The sequence below is a fragment of the Chamaea fasciata genome, unplaced genomic scaffold, assembly GCF_029207755.1.
Source record: "Chamaea fasciata isolate MVZ Bird 193981 ecotype frontalis unplaced genomic scaffold, bChaFas1.0.hap1 SCAF_6, whole genome shotgun sequence".
Taxonomy (NCBI): Eukaryota; Metazoa; Chordata; class Aves; order Passeriformes; family Sylviidae; genus Chamaea; species Chamaea fasciata.
This window is the reverse complement of record NW_027094091.1, coordinates 65,130,725-65,152,375: the sequence shown is the minus strand read 5'-3', so window position 1 is coordinate 65,152,375 and position 21,651 is coordinate 65,130,725. Positions and strand designations below refer to the sequence as shown.

At 39.4% G+C, this 21,651-nt stretch overlaps 2 protein-coding genes across 8 annotated transcripts in view; one reads left to right on the top strand and one right to left on the bottom strand.

The window, feature by feature from the left end:
* Window positions 1-7,545, bottom strand: part of SCLT1 (sodium channel and clathrin linker 1) — a 28,505-nt gene extending 20,960 nt beyond the window's left edge. The window contains exons 1-7 of one of the 2 annotated variants that reach the window (XM_066186660.1): window positions 7,258-7,545; window positions 5,245-5,312; window positions 4,649-4,701; window positions 3,722-3,791; window positions 2,822-2,877; window positions 2,333-2,465; window positions 1,747-1,869 (exon numbers count right to left, since the gene is read on the bottom strand). In XM_066186660.1, the coding sequence (XP_066042757.1) occupies window positions 1,747-1,869; window positions 2,333-2,465; window positions 2,822-2,877; window positions 3,722-3,791; window positions 4,649-4,701; window positions 5,245-5,298 (489 nt within the window). In that variant the 5' untranslated portion in view covers window positions 5,299-5,312; window positions 7,258-7,545. The remainder of the gene's footprint in view (window positions 1-1,746; window positions 1,870-2,332; window positions 2,466-2,821; window positions 2,878-3,721; window positions 3,792-4,648; window positions 4,702-5,244; window positions 5,313-7,257) is intronic. The other variant, XM_066186659.1, reaches the window with a different exon arrangement.
* A 159-nt stretch (window positions 7,546-7,704) lies between these two features.
* CUNH4orf33 (chromosome unknown C4orf33 homolog) overlaps window positions 7,705-21,651 on the top strand; it is a 43,795-nt gene continuing 29,848 nt past the window's right edge. For 4 of the 6 annotated variants that reach the window (XR_010721576.1, XR_010721575.1, XR_010721578.1 and 1 more), the window contains exons 1-6: window positions 7,823-7,904; window positions 8,486-8,675; window positions 10,487-10,547; window positions 10,737-10,788; window positions 10,888-11,087; window positions 12,105-12,732. Coding sequence is in view for 1 of the 6 variants with exons in the window: in XM_066186661.1 (XP_066042758.1) it covers window positions 8,495-8,675; window positions 10,487-10,547; window positions 10,737-10,788; window positions 10,888-11,087; window positions 12,105-12,204 (594 nt within the window). In the remaining 5 variants the exon portion in view is untranslated. Of the gene's footprint in view, window positions 7,905-8,485; window positions 8,676-10,486; window positions 10,548-10,736; window positions 10,789-10,887; window positions 11,088-12,104; window positions 13,974-14,296; window positions 15,000-21,651 lie in introns of those variants that run through there. The other 2 variants (XR_010721577.1, XM_066186661.1) reach the window with 2 other exon arrangements.

Sequence of the window (21,651 nt, the reverse complement as noted above, 5' to 3'; positions counted from 1 at the left end):
GTCAACTGAAAACATTTTCTAAAAAACCCTATATATGTAGCAGGAAATGCAGTGTGTCTTCCTAGATTTCAGCTAGATTGTTTTTAGCTGCTGACCTTGTACCCCACAGAATTACATTTACTACTGAAGAATTTATCTATTTTTCCCTGAGTGACACACTGCCTTCTTCCAAAACTCACGTGCACTTACTATTAAAACATAAAAGTACACATGACCAGTGCTTTTAAAGAACTACGCAGACTGTGATGCTACTACAAGCATTTTTGTTAAGCAAAGTAGCAGCCATGTACCTGTGAATTGAAAAATGCCTGTTATGGACATTTTAATTTGCTCTTTGCCATATAGGATGCCTTGTGTCCATTATAAAATAGAAAAAAAAAGCTCAGTTAAGTTCTTGAGTCTCTCAATGTGAACTCTATCATTCTAGGAGAACTAGCATAACTCAGAAAAACCATCTGCAGCATGCCAGGTGCCTTTAGAGCAGAGAGAGGCCTGAAGCCCCTGAGCTGAAATATCTTCTAGTTGTGCAATCTAACAGTCTCAAGGCCAAGGATATACTAGAAACCCATTCCTGCCACTCCTTTACCTACTGCATCCAGTCCTTATGATATCCCCTCTCCTCCTTGCCTTCTGTCATTTCTAATTCTGCTTGATCTTTTTACCTTTTTACTTGATTTCTATTTACCTCTGACAGCAGTTTGCTGCTCCTTCATTGAAAGGTAAACCTAAAATAAAAGTTTATTTAACTGGAGAGCTGTTTTCTCTGGGAGACCAGTAGCATTTAAGAATAAAAGGCTTTTCAGTCTTGTTCTTGTCACAGCGGCATTAAAAAGCACCAAAAATTTAGTTACAAATAAAAAATGGAATCTGAAAGCCCTAAACCTTCCAACAGCTATCAATGATTCTCTTTACTCTACTGTGTGAGTATGTTATTAGTAACTGACAACACAACACAAAAAACAATCTAATAGAAGAAACAGGAGCAGAAAGCTGGATCTACAAAAAGGTAAGAATCCTCTTAGCTATTCCTTGAAATAATTGTGAAACTTGACAGATTACAACAGCTGCACACTTTTATCCTGTTTCTCAGAAAAGATTGCATCACCAAGGTGAACTTCATACCACAAAAAACCAAAAATCAGCAAAAAACTATTTCTGAGGTGAGCTATAGCTGTGCCCATAAGTCAAGTGGGTTTGAAAATAGAGGAAAAGAGGAAACTAGAGGAAAGGAGGAAAAACTAAAAGAATTCGTAGGTTCTCTCCTAGAAATACATGTAGCAAGGTACATAAATGCATCAAGTTTCTATTAGTTCTTCACACACTGAGCATCTTTACATAGCTCATCAGAGCAGAACAGCTTTTCTAAGAATTTCCTGAAAGGCCTTCCCCAGACTCAGCAGAAGTCTAAAGTTAGACTTAGCAGAAGTTAGACATGCTGCTAAATGCAAGTTAGCATTAGATAAAGACCGGTGAACTTGAATTTTCACCTATTTACTTCTTTACTGGATAACAGCAGGAAATGGTGACTACTTTTCCAGCTATTCAAACACAGGAGAGTAGATAAAGAAAGACTTTCACCTCAGAATTCAGAAATCTTAAGCAACTTTTTCAGATATTTTGCTGTCCTGAAGATTTCTGACCATGCAATTCAAACACAGGATTATTTATATGCACGTGCATATTTTGTGTACGTAAGTATATCTATGAAAAAACCAAAAGAAAAGAACAAAAAGAAACGGAAATTACATTCTGCTTTTTCCTTTCAGTCATGAGAATCTGTGCTTTAGTCAGGTGCTCCTGGTACTGCTGCTGAAGTCGATCGTGCTCCTGTGACAGCTTCTGCCAGCGCTCAACTGCTTGGTCTTTTTCCTAATTCACAGAACAATATTCCATTATAGCACATTTGTCCTTATCTATCATTGTCTAAAAAGACAGGCCTTAACTTCTACTTTGAAGAAATGCCACCATAATCTATACTTTTCTCTGCACGTATTTTTTTTTTTTAATTTAAATTCAAGTGCAGAAACACAGATGCTTGGAAGGTCAAATTCCACTTCCAGTTTTTTTGCCTTCTTTTTTTTTAAGAGCTCAAACTTTTACAGGTCTTTAAGGTAGGACTACAGTATAGATACTAATCAAATACCAAAATTCAGCTGTCAAATCCAACTTAATCATACACAACAATTGATATCCTGTAATAAACTGAACAAAATTCAAGTCTTTAAGGAACTCCGACCAAATAATTTCTGAATCAAGAAATAAACCAGCCTCCCCTAATCTGCCAAGGCACAACAAGAGAAATGAAACAATATAAATGTTTAATCTCACACACTTGCTTTTCCAGCTGCAGCTGTTCTTGAAGGGTTCTCACTAGGCCTTCATCTGCAGGAATATCAGTTTCCAGATGCACAAAAGGAAGAGCCTCCAGTCGCTTCTCAAGAGGCTCTTTCAACTCTGCATGCAGCCTGAAATTCAAAGAACTAAGTTCAGCAAGGTATTTCTTGAAAAGGGATTTTTTTAAACAACTGAAATATACTGTATCTTCCACCTTTACATACTACTTTCTTTCAGGTCAAATTAAAATCTATTATGTTCTGTAAACAAAATGGACAGTCTGAAATAGTTTCACTTCTAGTTCTTTTAGTGACATGGTAAAATCTCTTATACCTGGTGCTGTAATCTGTATTAAGCACTTAGAGACTCTAACATTAGGATCCTGAGTTTATTTAGCAGAAGATTTCAAGGTCCTAGAAAAAGAAGCTTTTTAGTGCTTAGAAATGATGAGAAAAAGTAGTGGCAACATGGCAGTGCAATTATTTACCTTTCATTTTCCTTGGTGACTTCTTCCAATTTTAGTGTCATCTCACCCATTTGTGCCTGACACAAAGACATGCAAGAGTAAGAGCTCATTTAAGTGACACAGACTCTGGTTTTCTGACTGTATTTCTGACTGACACCATAAAAGATGGACAGTTTAATTCAGCACAACACAGTGAATGAAAGTCAATCGCTTTTTTAGGGCAAGCCACAGGATGCCACTTGAATTTAACAGCTGCCAAGTCCTGTTACGCCTCAGCATTTGGAAGTTATTATGGACATTAAACTTAACCTTTTGAAATTCTTTTGGCACTTACAGATTGATTTTTAATTAACTCAAGTTCTTTTAGGGGTAGAGTGGATAACTCATCTTTTATGCTGTAAGCATTTGATGAAAGTTTAGGAATTACCTGAGGAGAAACTCCAGTTATATGAATCAAACTGGCTGTTTTGTTTACTAGTGCAAGAAAGCCCTAGTGCTCCTGTTGCCTTCTGAAACTGATCAAGCTTGAAGACTATTTGCAAAATCTTTATGAGGGACAGATCAAACAAATTAAGTGCATTAAACCAAAACCAGTGTGCAACTTCTGCATGAAGATCACAAAGAAAAATTGCTTCCTACGCCACAAGTTTTAATCTCACTTCATTTTCAGCCATGCCATGAAGCATTGAAAAGTTTCATTTGGCGTGGCTGAAAGGAAGATGGTTCCCTCCCACCCCAACCCCCAGGATTACACTGTTGCAATTTGGACACTCTCCCACCCTTTTCACAGAAAGCTCTCCATTCATCCCCTTGAGGCAGCCTGCAGTTTAGAAGCTTTGTGCAGCATGACAAAAACTAGTGCCCTACATATTCACACCACTAAATGAAGATCCAGTCTGAAATGTTGGGAATGCCCCATACCTGGTAAAGCTGCAGCTGTTGTTTCATCTCCTCCACATGTTTACCATACTCTGTGATTAGAGTTGACAATCTGAGAAGTTGAAAAACATGCTCAGAATGAGTTTTGCAAATGCTGAAATGCTCTGATAATTAACTAGTTTTAAGGAATTCTTAATCCAGAGGCCAGAACAGAACAGACACTTCTCTTGAATTCCAAGCTTGACATTCCCAAGAATCAAGTGAACAAATTTAATCACTACTTTTAAATAATGATCATTAACAGCAAAGGTCCTATCTAACAGAAAAAGAACATATAACAGGACATAATAAATGACCATTAATACCATACTAATATTTCATTAATTCACACAGAATCCCAAATATTAAAACAGACTTCATTGCTGCTTTGACATACAATAGTGGAATGGCCTATAAGACAATGCAGTAGTTCTACTTCTGTACTTTTCCCCTCCTAATACTCTGATAACTAATAGCAATTCCCTGAAAATTCTATATTAAAAGCTAGGTTATTTTTGTAAGAGAAAATTACAGTGATCATGAAACCATTTACTGGTAGACAACTGTTAGCTGAAGAGTGTCAAAAAACCCCATTTTTAAAACCATCCCCCAATCCCAACAGACAGCAGTAACCTGTGTTACCTAGATCAGCACAGTCTTACCAGAACTTCTGTTTGTTCTCTCAAAACTTAGACTAGAGCATTTCTTCATTCATCTCTCATCCTTTATTTCACAGCTTGTGGAAGCAAAGTCAGTAACTTAATTTACTGAATAAACACAATACCACCTAAAAACAACTTTTACAGTAAGACCTCTACAGACACGAGTACACAAGACCCAGTTCACCTGGATATTTACACTCCTATGAGCACAGGACAACTTCCTCCAAATACACTGCAGCATTCCCACTTATCACTTGGAATCAGTTACCTTTGGTCCATCACCCTGGGTTCTGACGCTCCATCATCACCAAGGGCACGTTCCTGTAATGGAATAGTAATTTACTCATTGGTAATTGCACATAGATGTATGTAGTTTTAAATTTCTATATCAAACATGCTCTGATGTAAAGCATAATTACATCTGAGGGAAAATCAGCTCCATCTGAAAAGAACAATCATGGGTTTGTGTAAGGGCTTGGTTCATTTCCGTGCATCTCAGCATCAGGAAAGTGCTGAAGCCTGAGCTTCTGCACAAACTTTCAGACAGGCTTATGGTACCCAGCACAAAAAAGTTACCTCAACATGAGACTAATCTCTTAGGAAAGGGAAGTCTGTAAAAGTGTACTAAAAAGTGTACTAAATTACAAATCAAGTGCTCTTTCAAGGACAAAACATTTAGAAATGCACCAAAAATACCATAATTCACTGTTAGGACAGCTTTTTTTTTGCTGTTGCTGTGTTGTATGATGGAACCAAAACAGGGCCAGACAACACTGAAGTGAGCTGTGTCCATATTTGGGAAGCTGTTTATCACAAAACATCATTAAAAAAATTCTTACTTCTCTCATTCCTGAGTTCACATACCTGCTCAGCAGTATTTCTCAGAACCTCATTGGTTTCATAGTGTCCAAGTGCCATTTTTAGCCTCTGATCTGAAAAACACCACATTTGAGAATCATGGCTATAACACAGGCATCTATCTACACAAACAGAACTGGCAGTCAGAAATATGTTTAACAATACAATGTTTTAAGAGGGGGAAAAAAAGCTTCTACAATTCTTCTATTTAGTACAGTTATTTAAAAAACCCCAGGACTTGAAAAAACCTACAGGAACTGTAATAATAATAATCATAATAATGAATTCCATTACTTTCATATTCCACTTTCTTTAAGAAATACTTTAGTTTTGTTTTGTAAGAATCTGAGTAACATTTTTGTAACTGGAATGGGTAACAAAGAAGAAAAAAAAAGTTGGGAATGCAATGGCTATATTTTGACTTAAACAACTTCTTGCCTATTTTTCTTGGGACACATCTCATGGTTCTTTTACTAGTTCTAAACTTCTAAAGGTGGATGTAGGAAAAAGACAGTGGGGATAGAAAGGAGGTAACAGCAAAGGAATGTCAGGCAATAGGAAGGGGAAAGGTGCTGCCCTAACTAGCCAAAGGATGTAAACGTGAGATGCCCATAGGTGCAAAAGGGGACAGATTTTAAACATCACTTACAGAAGCCCACTTTCAACAGTGAAGCATTAGATATATTCTGAAAAAGGTTCAGCATATATCACAAAAGTATAGAACGGAATAGAGGATTATTATTTGTAGGTATGGCTACTAATACTACAAAAAGACTCCTGGCAAAACTCAACCTTCTTCACAGCTACATATTTAACAGAACAAACACTTGCTCTACAACATTAGAAATAATACTGTTTAGAGAATCTATTCACAGATGTATTAAAGTGTTTTAGAACTTTGATTTCACATTCATGAAGCAAGAGAAACATCAATCCAAGTATCAGGCTCAGAGTAGGACTAAAACAACTTAGGGCTCAACTGGCATAGAAGCCAACTTCAAATCTGTCTTTTAGCACCTGTAAAAAACGTGTATATATATATATATATTTTAAGGATTAAACTCTTTATAGGAGAGGCAATTCACCATTTCACAGTGAATTCGGTCTGAGTTCTACTTAGATTCTAAAGACAAATAAAACAAGCTACAGCCAAAAGAAATACATATGAAAAGGCAACATTCCAGTATTTGAAAAATCATGATTTGTTCACATCACAGCATAATAAACACTCTTGCAAAACTCAAGAAAGGTACAGATTTTTGAACCAGAATGACAGTGTTATCTCAGACAGAAGCTTATCTGCTACTGATCTCCTTGGAATCAAAAGCTGGTCTTCCATCTCTGGCCACCCAAAGCCGCCAGACGAAACTGGGTACCGGGAGAAATTCAGAGTGATGCGCAGCTGCAGACGCTGCCTGCACCGTGACCCGGTCTGTTCCAGTTATTAACTGGTTCTCGAGTCATTAGATGCACCAGTGAGTTAATATTTGTACTGCCCCTTGTAGCCCGTCTTGGCTGCGCTGCCAGGTTTCCCTGGAACCCTAATTAGGGACAGTGACAGTCCTCGGGACAAGGCACCGACCCCATCTCCAACTTACAGGGATATAAACTCAGCAGAAGCAAGCTTTTTTATTTTTTTTTTTTTGCCATTTATTTCGTTGGTGAGTAACCGAGATGTAAATCCGATTAAGTCATATTAAGTTATATTAAATCCATCAAGTAAGGCGTAATTTAAAATAGCGATTGTAGTCCGTCAAGCAAACTTGATGAATAAACGGCAAGAGAACTTCCAAGTGTAAGCAAAGCATAGGAACCGCCGTGGTTTCATAACCAGAGAGGCGTTCACACAAAACCGCACGTGTTTGTGGCCGCTCCCCGATTGAACAGCTTTTAATTACGGGTCTTTCGCGAACTGGAACTACTACCCGTCACCGTTCCTCACTGCAGCGAACACCGGCAAAGCTACGGGGCAGAAACCCTCACCGCTACCGAATAGAAACCCTCGCTACCAACACTCACCTGGCCGCGCCTGCTGCCCGGCTTTCCCCGAGCAAGCCGCACGAAGCGCCGGGATAAAAGCCGCTCGTCCGGCCGCGGGAGGGGAGGAGAGCGGAAGGACGCGCCGGGCGGGACGCGCTCCCCTCACCCACCCACGCCCTGGGGAACGGGAAGAGCCGGCCCTCCGCTCCCTCCCTCAGCCCGCTGCCGGCACCGCCGCTCGGGAAGGACGCGGCCCCGGTGCCGGCGGAGGCACGGCCGCCTCCAGGGCCCCGCGGCGGAGCCGCAGAAGCGCCGAGAGCCGGGGCGGGCCCGGCCGCTCCCGCCCGCCCGCCGTCCCTCCCTCAGCGCCGGGCCCGGCCGCCAGCGCCGCCCCCGTCACGTGGGGAGCGGACGTGGCGGGGCGCTGAGACGGGGAGGAATCGCTCACGGGAAAGCGCTCGTTAAACTTTTTTTGAGGGGGTTACGGGTTAAAGATAGGCGCTGAGGCGTTCATACTTCCCTTCGGGAAAAGGAAAAGCAGTTTGTGGCCGGAGGGGCGAAGCGGGAGCGGTGCGGAGCCCTCTGGGAGCTGCTGCCCGTCGGAGGCTGTAGCCGGGCGGGATCGGCCACTTCTCCCCGGGAAACAGCGACAGGAGCAGAGGACACAGCCTGAGGGAGGGTCAGAGGTTGGATTTTAGGAGTAATTTTTTTACAGGAAGGGTGGTTAGACTTTGGAACGAGCTGCTCAGGGAGTTGGTGGAGTCACCGTCCCTGGAGGTGTTGAAGGAAAGGCTAATTTGCAATGACCGCAAATTAAAGCTTTAGTTAGTTTCTTCATTTTCCTGTGTCTCAAACATTAAAGGGTTTCCCCTCAGCCTGTTTTTCTGATGTTACCAAATCCTCTTAAGTTCGTGTAGTAGAGACTGTTTTGTTTATCTGCATGCTTGATTAATAGTTCTGGTGGTGTTGGGAGGTGTTTATTTAGATGTATGTTTGAAAAGCCTTAAGCTTAATGAGATTTCAGTGTCATTTGTAACCCCGCGGGTGCAAAAACTGTGAGAAACAGCATTTATGTAACTGTTTGCTTCGTTTTTTTTACAAAGCTAATTTGTTTCAGTTCTGATGTCTAAAAACATGATTTGATAATTGACTTTACACCGAAGTATGTGTTTTGGGTTTTTTTTTTCCTGGGCTACCAAACAGCAATTCGTGCGGAGCTGGAATCTGAGCTCTTCTTTGACAGAGCTTTCCTTTTTCATTTGTGTAGTGTCTGAAGATGGAATTTCAAATTAAGCACACGTGGGATGGTCTGCCTGTGAGCCATGAGCCGGTTACAGTTGTGCTGAGGCCAGATGATGCAGGACTGCTGCTGGAAGTTCGTGCTCCTTTCTTTAATGATCCTCCAGCACCACCCGGAGAGCCGGGGAAACCTTTTGGTGGGCTGTGGGACTATGAGGGTAAGAGTAACTCTGCTCCTGGAAATATATCTGATTTCTGTAGGCACTGATGTTCCTCTGTATTTGATATGCCTTGTCTTTTTTAAGGAGTCTGTGCTTTCTTTTTTTTTTTTTTTAACCCTCAAAACCTCAACCCAGTGTCTGGCTTGATTTCAATAATTTTGAATTCCTCATCCTGTCAATAGTATGCGCACTCAAACTTAGTTTTTAGGTTACTGATATAACTTGTGAGCTGTCAGAGTTCACAAGTAAACATTTGAAGATCAAAATAATGTTATGGCATATATATATATATATATATATATTTAAATGCCCTTGTAGAAGGAGAAGTGAAATCCTAAAATAGATTCTGTTTTGCTGTTAAAAAGTAAAGTGTTTTAATAGTTTTTCCAAAATTCCTTTGAGGAATAGGAGGGTGTGAAACCCAGAAATTACACCTCATGAAATGCAGTTCAGAATTGTACCCAAATGGAAGGGGGAAAATTCTCATGGTAGTGTTAGGTGTTTTCTCCTTTCCTGTTTATATTGTCACCTTTACCCATTGCGTTGAGTAATGCAAGAATTGAATATTTCCAGCAGTTCTTTACTTCCTGATTATTGAGCTATTCTGATTCAAGCTCTACTAAAATGGTATTAGCACTCTCTGATGTCATTATAATAAATATGCTTAAGTAAAAGTAAAGATATCAGTCGTATCTTAGTTCTAACTAGAGTTTTCTAATAATGTCACTGCTGTGAGAAGCAGTTGGAATTTTACATGTGAAAAAATCCTGAAGAAAGGATTACAGGTGACCTGGCCCCTGATAAGTCACAGCTGTACTAATTACCAAAGAAGAGGAACAGCCTGGCCCTTAATGGGTCACAGCTGTGACTGATAAAGATAAGGGTGATAAAAGGGCTGGGTTGGGTGGTCCCAGGGAGGCTTTGGAAGTAGGAGATACAGAGAGGAAGAAGAGGAATGATCCAGAAGTACTGAGCCAGCTATGGGAGAGAGAAAATCCCTGCTCTGAGGTCAGTCTGGGGCGCCAGTCGGACCCTGTTGTTGGAGCCTGCAGTCACAGTCTAGCCAGGTAAAAGCTGCAGTCAGAGTTCAGCAGGAAATAACCAGCAGTCAGAGGCTGCAAGGGAAACCTACACCAGGAGCTTGCTGCAGGCAGAGTCAGTGAATGGTTAGAGTGAGGATGGCTGAGCTGTGAAGAGGAATAAACCAGGGCTCTTTTCATGCTGTGGTAAACAGGGAGTCTGTGTCTCAGCTCATTTCTACTCTCTAACAAGAGGACTGCTGCGACAAAGCACTATTGAAATAGTACTTTGTATTCCTGAAATTTGATTCAAATGTAATATCTGCCTTTCAGGTAATCCCCTGTCCAAAATACAGGGAAAAACCATTTAAAAGCCAGATGCTTTTTTATTATTTCTGTAATCTAACAGTTTTAGTTATGGGGTGTGTGCCCTGATCTGAATGTATGATCAATCCTCTTTCCCTTGTTTTTCTGCTGCATCAAGGTGAGTGTTTTCAAAACTGGAATTGGTAAACCTAATAAAATTAGTGCAGTGCTTTATAAAGCCCTTTGTGATCATAGCAACTAAAACTAAGAGTTCCTGAAATTGGAGCTGGGGTGCAACATTTTGAATATTTGGTTTATAGTTAATGTGTCCATGTCAGTAGCGAGTCAGGCTCTGGCATGGCACAGGCCAAAACCCATGAAAATTGAGGTGTATTAATAGGATATAAAGATCTCAGGATGTTACAAAATAGTTATTATAAAATACTCATAGCTTGGGGGTTTTGTTTGGTTGGTTTTTTTCAGTTGTAGAAGCATTCTTCCTGAGTGACAGAACTGAGCAGTATTTAGAAGTTGAGCTTTGTCCGTAAGTACAGCCCTGAAAAAGTCCCAGAAGTGAATTTACACTTGCTGTTCTAATTCTTGTGAGATGCATGTATGAGAGAGACCAGACACTGAAATAGTTTCAGTATGGGGAATGTACATATTTGTGGTGGTAGAATGCACTAATAACTTGATGTGGTTTTAGGAGAACTGTGCTCTGATTCTTTCACAGCCATGGGCAGTACTTACTGCTGCTGCTTTCTGGCAGAAGAAAAGCATGGAAAGTAAGTGGTCAAGTGCATTCATAATGGCTTTCATTTACCTACTTTCTCATCAGAAGATGGCCAATACCTTTTTTTTTTTTTCCCCCCCTCTTTTAACAGGAAGAACTTCCTTTGGAGTTTGAGGTGACCAGAATGAAAACCCAATGGGAGGGTAAAGCTCTTCTTCCTTGGAGTTATTTTCCACCTCGCACTGACAAGTTCAATGCGTTTGCAATTCATGGCTCGGGAGAGGAGAGGAAATATGAAGCACTTTATCCTGTGCCTCCACACCAGCTGCAGGAAGGGCAGGAACCAGATTTGTAAGCCTAAAACGAGCTCTTCTGTGATATGGTTGCACTATTGTTGGAATACTTAAGAAAGTTAATCTGGTTTTTGGATTGAGTGCCCCTAGTATTTTTACAATAGTAGAAATACTATTGACCTGATAATTGACATGTGGGTCCACTGGTGTTGTGCCTTGTTTAAAAGCACTGTAATTAGTGCTTGGTTTCTATGTTAGATGCATAGAAAAATATGCATTCAGTACCACTGGTATCTGCTTTTATCACCTCCCTCATCTCAATCATGAGTAGGTTGTTCTACTTTTCCTTCTTGACTTCAGTTCTTCCTAAAGTGCCACGTAGTCATAATTTCACCAGGTACATTTCTAGTAAATCTCCTTTGTTCTTCCCCTACTGTTCTAAAAGCTTTCACCTCTACAGATGGTTCCATGCTATGGAAAAAATTGAAAAGGCAGCCTAAACTAAAAAAGTATAATTAAAGGATAACCAGTATCAATGGAAAAACCAGATAATTTGGATTTTTAAAGTGTGCTTTGGGCCTAGTTTATTTTCTTTGGCTGTGTGGCTGAAATGACCTGATAAAACCTAGTACTCCTGGGCATTTTGTATAAATAAACCAGCTCTAGAGGACACACTATAGTTCTTACAAAACCTGTCACAAACATACAGTGATGGTGAGGTAGGGTAAACTTTAGGTAAATTACCCTTTATTGCCTTTATTTATGAAAAGTTTAGCTTCTGTAACTGCGTATTTAAAAAAATTCTGAGCTATTGCTGATAAAACATGTCTGTTCTGTGGTATGTGGATATTTTTATTTCTCTGTGTTAAACTGGAGAATGGCTGTGATATGTTTCAAGAAGGAATTCTTTCTGTAGTACCCCTTTCAAAAAAATCCCCTTGTCTTTTTCAGATGTTGGTAGCAGATGAAAATATGTGAGGAGACTGTTCCTTGCTGCTTTCACTGCACTCTTTGTCTTTGCCCTTACAGATTACTACAAAAGTTAGGATTTTGTTCATTTTGCTTTTGTTTGCAGCCATCGTTTGGAATTTTTCCAAGACTTGAACCTGAAAGAACTAACAGGAGAAGACTGGAAGCAGCCTGAATCAGATATCTGGAAATCTCTCACTAAGTGAATGGACTGAGGCATAAATTTTTATAATGTTGAAGTTGGCTGAAGCTGTATGGGAACAAGTTCCTCATTCTGAGCAGAGGTTGTAGATACCAGATTTCCAAGGCTTTCCTTGACATTGAAACTGTGGATCTGTCTGAAAATCCACTGCAAAGCACGTGGATCTGTTGATTCTAAATGTATGAATGGCTTGTGTTTCGCTCCATGTGGATATGGAGTTTTTCATCTGTGCAAGAGATGAATCTGCTGCTACCAGTGAAGGAGGGGAATATGTGCTGAAATTGCAGCTGTGTTTTGCTGAGAGCTCTGAAGTCTGACAAGGCCCATACCTGGATTGAAATCTTTTGGTTTCTGATAGTTGCTGCATTTCTTCTGTGTTTCCACTGCTGCTTGTTTGCTGCTTGTCTGCTGAATCAGATCCTTATGTGCCTAGATTTTTTGCTTACAATCAGGAGGAAGAATGCCTTATTCAGGAACAGAGAAGAATGTAGCTATCATGGATTTTGGAGGCTCAGTACTTGCCCTGCAAGAGGTATAACACTTTTTACAGCGTTTTCCTGCGTATGTTCCTGTGCCTGAAGTTTTTCCTTGCTTAATGCTGAGGGGGCAACTTATTCTGTCTCAGAGACCTCTGTGTGGAGTTTCTAATGGTGTTTAGGTACAGAGAGGATAGATTTACAAGAGATTTTATTTCAGGTGAAGTTTCAGGGACAAATCATGCTTAGCAAAACCTTTTGGTATAGCTGTGTGCGTGCAAAAGCAGATTTTTTCTAACACTTTTCACATTGCTTCAAGAATTCATCTCAGATGTCTGATTTTTTTTTTTTTTTTTGGCATGCCACTGAGGGCAGGAGATACTCTTAACTATAGTGAATATTCTTAGGTGGCAACATCTAATCTAAACCCTCACAAGATTTACAAACTGGTTTTTTTTGTTGTGGTTTTTTTTTGTTTTGTTTTGTTTTGTTTTTTTTGTCTAGCATAGCAGTTGCTGCTTGATGGTGGCTACTGGTTTAATCTGATATAAATTAGCTTAGGAAATGTGAAGCTTGCCCACTAACCAGATCCTTGCTAGTGTGCAGTAATGAACACATTTTGATGGTCCAATTCTCATGGTCCAGTTTTCTGTGCAATCTTTCATCTGACCTCTAGCTGTAAGTTCTGCCTGAGAAGCAAAGAAGGTGGGAATATCCCCCCTTTGGGAAGAACGTCTCAGTGTGGTTAATATCTGAGATAGAATGTTAGTTCACAGTTTTTGTTTAGCTTTGGGTTCCCTCTTTGTAATTCCAGTTTTATAGAACTGTGCTTTCCAATTTGAAGGTATTAGGCTGCTTCTGTGGCAGACTTTGGCATGTCTGTGCACTCAGCCATCCAATTGCTTTTGTTCTGTTTCAATTAGACACTATAGGTTCCTTGCTGTAAAGTGCCATCTGTTGAAAATTGTAAGTATTGAACATTCAGTTGTTTGGCTTCTTTCCTACCTTCTATCCATGTAGAGTTTTCTAAAGAATGACATAAGTCTGAAATCTTGAATAATTCAGTAAATGCCGATTAAAGGATGATCTGGACAATGATGTCTCAAAGCTGCTTTGAAAATTTTAGTCAAAACCAAAATGGCATTTCAGAAAACTTTTAGGCTTTCTTTTGAAAAGTTTGTTAACAAAGTGTCTGTAAAGATTCTAAGTGGGTGTACTGCTTTTTTTCACAAAGGATGTTTAATATGAGGAATGACACTTTGTATGTAAAGGACAGTAAATAAAATTCTTTTATTCATCTCGTGTTTATTCCTACTTCAAACTGACTGCTTCAGATTTGACTTCGGATGTAAATGATGAACTTGAGAGGAAATAGATTACTTTCTCTAATAAGTAATTTAACATAAAACCATTGTCTTTGCAGCACAAAATGCAATGCTGGGTGCTCCAGGAAATGCAAATTCTCATACAGACTTTATTCAAGGCCTGTGCCACTCCATGCTGCCGTTATTCGGTTCACTTGTGTGTTTCTGAGCTTTAAGTGTCTGTTTGACCTGTAAGTACTGGAGGCCAGTGGTAGCCTGTCTTTCCTGAACTGTGTCTTCTTTTTTTTGATGACAGGAGGAAGGTGACAAATCAAACTCTGTTCCGCACGACAGTGATAGAACGTTCATTACTTGTGAACTTGAGAACCAGAATAGTACATGGCTCAATCCTCCTTACGATGTCTTTAGAGTTGGTGTTTGAAAGCATCTTATGTTTGCACTCCCAAAGACCTTGTTCTTTATGCTTCTTGCCACTAGGTGGGAGAAGAAGGTTGTCTAAACTGTACCTTGGTGCGGGCAGCCTACTTATCGTTAACCAGATCATTCCTTCTTGCTGTATGTTTGATTTTAGAAAAAGGATATTTCAGTCAAGCTGATGGTGGCTTATTTTGGTTTATTTGAGACATCTTTGTTTTAAGAAACACTTGTCATGCTGTGTAGTTACAGTTCTAATGTTTGCTTTTCTGCAGGACTATTTTCAAAAACAATTTTTGAGACAAAATCGAAAGAAGATAAATTCCACGATGTGTCAGTCAGTCTATAGTATGAAAGTAGTTTTGTGATGTTCAAATGATTTAAATGTTATTCTGGTTTTTTTTTTCTTGCAATTGTCTTGAATAGTCTCTGGCAAATTTTCCAAAAGGGCTGTTTTGAGTTCTGAAGGAATTTATTTCTTTTAATCCAGCCTGATTTGGGAGAGGTGGTGCACCCCTTCAAGGGTGAGGCTTCAGTGGTTTGAACAACCTGCAGTGGAGCTTGGTGAAACAGTGTGAAAACTGTGGCTTAAGAGGGACAGAAAATTCTTTTTCTTCAATAGAGAAGTGCAAAACCAAAAGAAATTGATGTAAAGAAAACTTGAATGGTAATGTGTGCTACTGATAGAAGTGATTTGTACCTTAAATACAAAGCTGAAGTAACTTAGGCTGTCAGGTAGCATCTAATATTTTGTGTAATGATCCTGCACACTGGAGTTTTCTTTGGATGCAAAAGCTCTTAACAGAAGTAAAATTTTGCTCATGTCTTTATATACTTTTAAATATTTTTTTCTGATATGCCAGGTCAGATAATAAAGCTAGGAAGCTCTAATTTAATTCAGGACTGTATACATTTTGACTGCTATGGCTGATACAGCTACTGCATTATCTGATCTAGTTATTAGATATGTGAGTGAGTTAGTATTTGTACTGCCCAGCACCATGATGGTAAGTTACTCCTGAATGGGATATTAAGTACTGTGTTGCTATCAGTTCCTTTTTTCTGGGCTGTTTTGTGCCTGTGAAAGGCACAGCACAGAATGCGTGGTTGTGTTTTAAATTCTGACCATGTAAAAATCCTTTGGAAATGTGAATGGCACAGTGCATCACTTGCTGCACATAAAACTTAAAAGTATTCCTTCCTGGTGCCAGGGCAGTCTCTAAAGTAGAATTCATTGCATTTAATTATGGTGCCTTCAGAATAATGCTGCTGAAATTTGATGGTTAACTTGCATTTATTTAGTTGGTGATTCCTTTCTTTTTGTTTCCAATGAGTGCTTTATTTTGCTGCTGTGTCTCTGAGCAGTGCTTCAGCACAAGTACAGGGAAGTGCTTTTAGGCTGATTTATTAGCACAGGTTGTTTAAAGAGCTGTGCATGTGCTCACACAAACAGCCTCAGTGAGATCAATACAGCACTTTCCATAAGCTGTGTTGCGGTTATGCCTTTTGCCTTCTCCTTGTCTGTCTGTTGCAATTAGTATTGTCAGGAGAATTCAGTTCTAGCCAAGCCTGCCTCTTCTTGTTTTCATTATTGTTTCTAAACAAGTAGAAGCCTTGGCTGCAGGGGGTCTGTGGGAGGGTTTCCAGTGATGGATCAGGAGTCACTGTTTGTATCTGCATTAAGGTATGAACATACCAAAATACGCTCCTGTTTAATTTTCAGGAATTATGCTGTAGACTAGCACAAAGTATGTGTGTAAATACTCTCTGCCAGTTATGTAGTGTATTTGCAAATACAAATGTATTTTTAAATGTGGTAGACCAGAACTGACTAAATAGTGTTAAAGTAGCTGAAGTAAACATTACTGAAGTAAAATTAAATTACCATGTCCTCACTGCTGTTTTAAAACCAACCCAGCCAGGCTAGTCCAGTGGCTTTCTTGGAATATGGGACAGATTCATGGGGGGGGAGGGGTTTTCAGATGTCACCTTTTTAAAATACAGAAATTCCCTTTGCAGAGCAGATTTGTTGCCAATTTAATCTTGTCTTTCATTTCATGAGTTAGTTCTCTTGAACTCAGTCTCTGCATGCAGTGAAATTTATATCTTGGTGCCAGTAGTAGCTGTCATAAAATTATTCATCACTAATTCTAGGCAATATAATTGGTTCACTTCTTGCTGCTGAGTTTGCTTCCTTCAGCAAATGAAACAGTTTGGGAACTGGTACTTTCTCAGTGCTTTATAGCTTATACAAGCCATGGCATTTATATTTAATTGTGTCTGGCACTTTAAAGAACTGGTTCTTGTTTTAAAATTGCATATTACTTTCCTAAATGTTAACAGAGTGGGCTGTAACCTCTTATGCCAAGTATCTGCTTTAATTCTTTTTAATTTTGGCAAAATATTGAATGGTTTCAGAGGAAGGGTAGTTCATGATGCCAGAGACAAAACTGTGGTCTTGTACCTCCTTAATTTCTTATGACTTCTGGAATGAAATGTCAAGACTTGGTGAGAGGTCCCTGTTGTCAGGAGTCTTTTGTAATTTCTGTGGAACAGCTTTTCAGAAACCTCAGAAAAGCACAGCTTTAGAGGTGAATTCTCTGCAGATTCTGCTGGGAGTGGGAATCCACCCCTGGCAGGTACAATTGCCCGGGTTTGACTTTTCAAGTGGGAAGTGTTCTTTCTGCCTGGCAGGGACAGGTTATATGATGGGGAATGCCCTTTGATTGTGAGCACCTGCTGTTAGGGCTGGGAGCAGAGGAAGGTGATATTTCCTTTAACACTGTTTTGCCGCTGTATGCTTGAGAAGGTTCTGTGGACTCAGTGGGAGACTGATTGGGAAAGGTACTTGGAAGAAAGATGAAGTGATGGGTTTAAAGTATCTAAAATCAGATTAAAGGAATCCTCTCAGCAGAAAAGCATTTGAGTTTGGGAGTGTGATAGGATAAGCATATCCTTCCCTTTCTTACTCTATTTTAGGCATCCACCTATGTAAAAAGGTCACTTTTGCTGGATGGATTGTTGGCTGGAAACACTGCAGCTATTCTTGTCGCTGGAAACGCAGCTGAAGGAATTTTTTTGTAATTCCCTGCAGTGGTTTCTCATTACTTACAGAACTTATACTAGAACTGTGTGTTAATAGCTAGGGGCAAAGCAGAGCTCCTTCCTGATGTTCTCTAAAATCTCTTGCTGAGCAGAGGTAGTGAGAAGTGGAAGAAGAAAGCTGCCAGAATTCAGAAATTGAGAAGCTCAGACTTCGCAGTTGAGGGCTAAGTGTGAACCAGAAATGAAGAGGGAATGGGAAATCTCCACAAGTCTTGCTGGTAACAGATTCATTTTCTTCATGCTCTCTGTAAGGTGAGGTGAGAGTGCAGCATAAATCATAAATTGTTAAGGTTGGAAAAGACCTCTAAGATTGAGTCAGGTGTTAACCTAACACTGCCATGTTCACCAGTAACCCATGTCCCCAGGTGCCACATTCACACATTTTTTGAACACTTTTAGGGATTCCACCACTTTCCTGGACAGCCTGTTCCAGTTTCTTGAACTGAACAGACAGTTCTGATTCCTGTCTGATCACCCTCTCAGTGAACTTCACGTGATTTGTGGCGTTTAGTGGAGTGTAGGATCATGTAGTCATAGGCTAGAAACTAGATATAAAATGTATAAGGCTGCAGAGCACTTGATCACCTCTGAACTCTTGAGTAGTTGGTGCACCAATGCCTTTCTGTGCTCCTTTATATTCTTGGATGGATCCCTTCAACCACCTCTGCAGGCTCTTTTGTCCTGAACACAATGGGTGACTGCTACCAGCCTGTATATCGCAAATCGCTGTTCAAACTAACGTCAGTCATACTTCCTTATATTCCTAAGTAGGTCTGACTGTCTTATTTGTGTTTTTAAATTGTTGATAAAACCTGTGTACAGAGTAAGAGTCAAGTCTTGCTTGAAGGGATCTCATACATCAAGCTCTGTCAGGTTATTGTAGTAATGTTGTTCTTTGAGTAGGAAGTGGGGACTATATTTTATCTGTTCAGGTATTATTGATGAGATGGTCATTAGCAAAGTCTTTAGCATGAAAGATGGTTTTGGATTTTAAGTGCAGGCTGCTGCCTAAAAGGAGACATCTTTATCTTGCCAGTGCTTTTGGCTTGACCTGTCTTTTTGAGCTTGTAGGGGAATTTTTCAAGTCACAAAGTCATTATAGACAAGGGGAATTTTTTTTATATACTGAAGTATCCTTCAGACCTGAGTCCATTTCCACATGGTGCACCTCTGAAGTGTCAAGACTCATTGAGATTTAACATTTAGTATTGGAAAAGAATGTCTGAGCTAATGGGAAGTGGATTTTTTCTTTTTATTTCTGCACCTGTTTAGGTATAATAGAGAAGTAAATGGACTGCTTTCCATATCAGTTAGTCTGTGTATTTGATGCTTGTGTGAGGCCCTCCAGATTAATTAGCAGGTTTAGTAAATGATACAGGAAAGACTAATCACATTCTGCATGTGTTAGCTTCGGAGTGCCAAGTCTTTACTTTCATCCTCCTGAGTCTACAATGCCTGAAGTGCTTCAAATCCTGATGGCCTTGCTTGTAAGATGTGCAATTTATCTGTTAAAATGAGAGCTATTGCATAGATTCTACATCACATGAACTGACTGACTGCTTTGTGTTCACTGTAATTTGATATGCTGAGTAAATAACCTCTTTGGTTATTAACACCTTCTCCCTCTATGATTCATAGATGTATACTCAAAGTCCTCTGTAGTTTTCAACAGTGTTTTTTTTTCTGATGAAATCTATTTTTTCCTGATTAGCAAGACCACAAAAACCTCCTTAGAGAAGACCTTTGTCCAAAGATCTGTGCAACTTTTTTCTGTCTGTAGCTTGTATATCAACATTTACACCTCAAAATGTTGGTTTAGCCAATGCAGCCCTTAAAAATTCCATTTTAGTCTGAAGAATTCTCTGCTCCATATAAACTTAATGAAACATCCAGGTTTTTTTTTTGCTCTTCTTGTGGAAAGATAATTTAATTAAAAATTGATAGTGCTAATTGACAAATGCGATGATTCTTTTAAACTATTAAATATACTGCTATTAAAATCAGTCATTTCTAAGTGCAAGTTAATGGCTACTTTATTAGAACTACTAATTGCCTAGTTTTTCAGCAGATGTAATGAATCTAATTATGGTCATAAAGAGTGGATTGTTTAAAATGCAGGTATTATGCAAGATGAGTTTTTGGTTTTCAGTAGCAGGAGACACTTTAGTGAATGAGTAAAAAGTATGGAATGTTTTTCCATTGCTTCTTTGAAGATAAAGGTTTGAAAGGTAAAGTGTTAAACTGCTTCTGTCTTTTCTGACTTAGCTGTGATGTTCCCCAAGCCATATCAAGAGTAGAATTAATTTTGGATGATTGTGTGTCTCTTCAGCATCTAATTAGAACATCCTAATTAAAAGCTGTTTTGTGAAGCCTGGTTTCCATTGGATTTGTGTTCCATGTTCCCTGAGCCCTTCTACTGCTTTAGAAATCACCTAAGAATCTCAGGTCTTGTTAGAAGAGTTTGTAATTGCTGTCAAAGAGTCTGATTTTGCTGGGTGTCCATCACCAGCTTCACACAAATGAAGACAGCCAGGAGTATGTTGAGATCTTTTTTTAAGAATAAATTTCTTTGCTTGTGTGCCTGTTGTCACTTCTCAGTACGCTGCGTGCTTGCGTTTGATATCTTAGCTTCTCTGAAGATGGTCTCAAGGTTTTCACATTTGCTTAAGCTCCATTAGCACTGGTATTGAAGGCTATTTTCATATCTCCTGGTGGAAGGTTGGCAGAGTCTCAAGTGATGTGTGGATCTGAAAGGCTGGGTGTTGAAAGCCATTGCACGCTGGAAGAGCTCTAATTTTGGGAAATCAAATGATGCCACCTGTTGCCCAATCTGGAATGGTAATCCTTGTGATTGGGTATGTCAGGCCCTGAGTTGCAGTGAGCCCCCTTGTACAGCACACACCTTTGGAATCAGGTTGAATTTGAAAACTGAAACCAGAAAAGTCAAACTAAATTTTGCAGGGGGGCATGGGAGGGAATCTGTGGTGGATGATGAGATTTGTAATTTCAAATGTCCATTCCAGCTTTGTTAAATCAGCTCTGTTGCTCTCAGAAAACTGAGAGTTTTAGTTTTTAACTGTTAGAGTTACCTTGCTATAATGATTTGGATATTGATTTGATTTAAAGTCTACAAGCATTTAGACTGAATCAAGTTTGGGCCAAATTTTGAGACTTGCTGGGCATCATCTGTATCCTCTTGTGATTAGTAAGAAGTGGAATCTAGTTCTAGTAATTGTGGATTTTTTAATTATGTAAAAATAGGTGATAACCATAATGGTAAAATTAATTTTTCTAATGCCTTTTCTTTTTTTTTTCCTAGTTTTTCATGTACAGAGAGGTTTTCCAATTGACCACTCTTGTTCTTTTCACCATCTTCCCCTCTGTGATCTATATTTCCTTCTGGTTCCTAAAACCTGTAAATTTCATTTAATTTGTTTTACTGTGCTTAAAATTAAGCACTGAAATGATGCCCTTTGAGGATACCTCTGTACCTCTTGTAAATTGATTCAGGTTATCTAGTAAACCAGAAAACTGTTCTGTGAGTATCTCTTTATATTCAAGTTTACACTTAAGCTCTATGAAATACAGAGCTGTTTTTCCCGTGTTAATTGTCAGAAAGGCCAGCCTCAGTGTCGCATGTTGAACAGAATACAAACATGTTTTTTCAGTAGCTCAGGCTTTCAGTTAACTGCACACTTGAAGTTGATGTTTTTAGAGTAATGTCTTTTGCAACAAAGTACTTGATCTCATCTGAAAGGGGGTTTTTGTAGCCTTTAACCCTGGATTTATGTGGAAGTCCTTTTATACATGTCTGCAGCATCTTGTGTCTGTGCTAGCTCATGAAGTGGATAAAAGTGAAGCCCACTGCTCTTATAAGCATGTAAATATTCTTTGTCATCCCCGCACTTTCTGTCCTAATGGGTAGCACTGATGTTGTTGCAGGTATTGTAGCGCCTAACCATGCAGTAACCAAGGGTAAAGAAGAGTAATTTTCCTGATTTATCGTAATGTTTTATATTTGTCTGTGGTTGGAGAACATAGTTGGACAACTTCATGATTGTCCTTTCTTTTTAATGAGACTGAGAGAGCTGTAGAAGGAAAAAAGGTATTGCCTTTATCAGCACTGTCCCC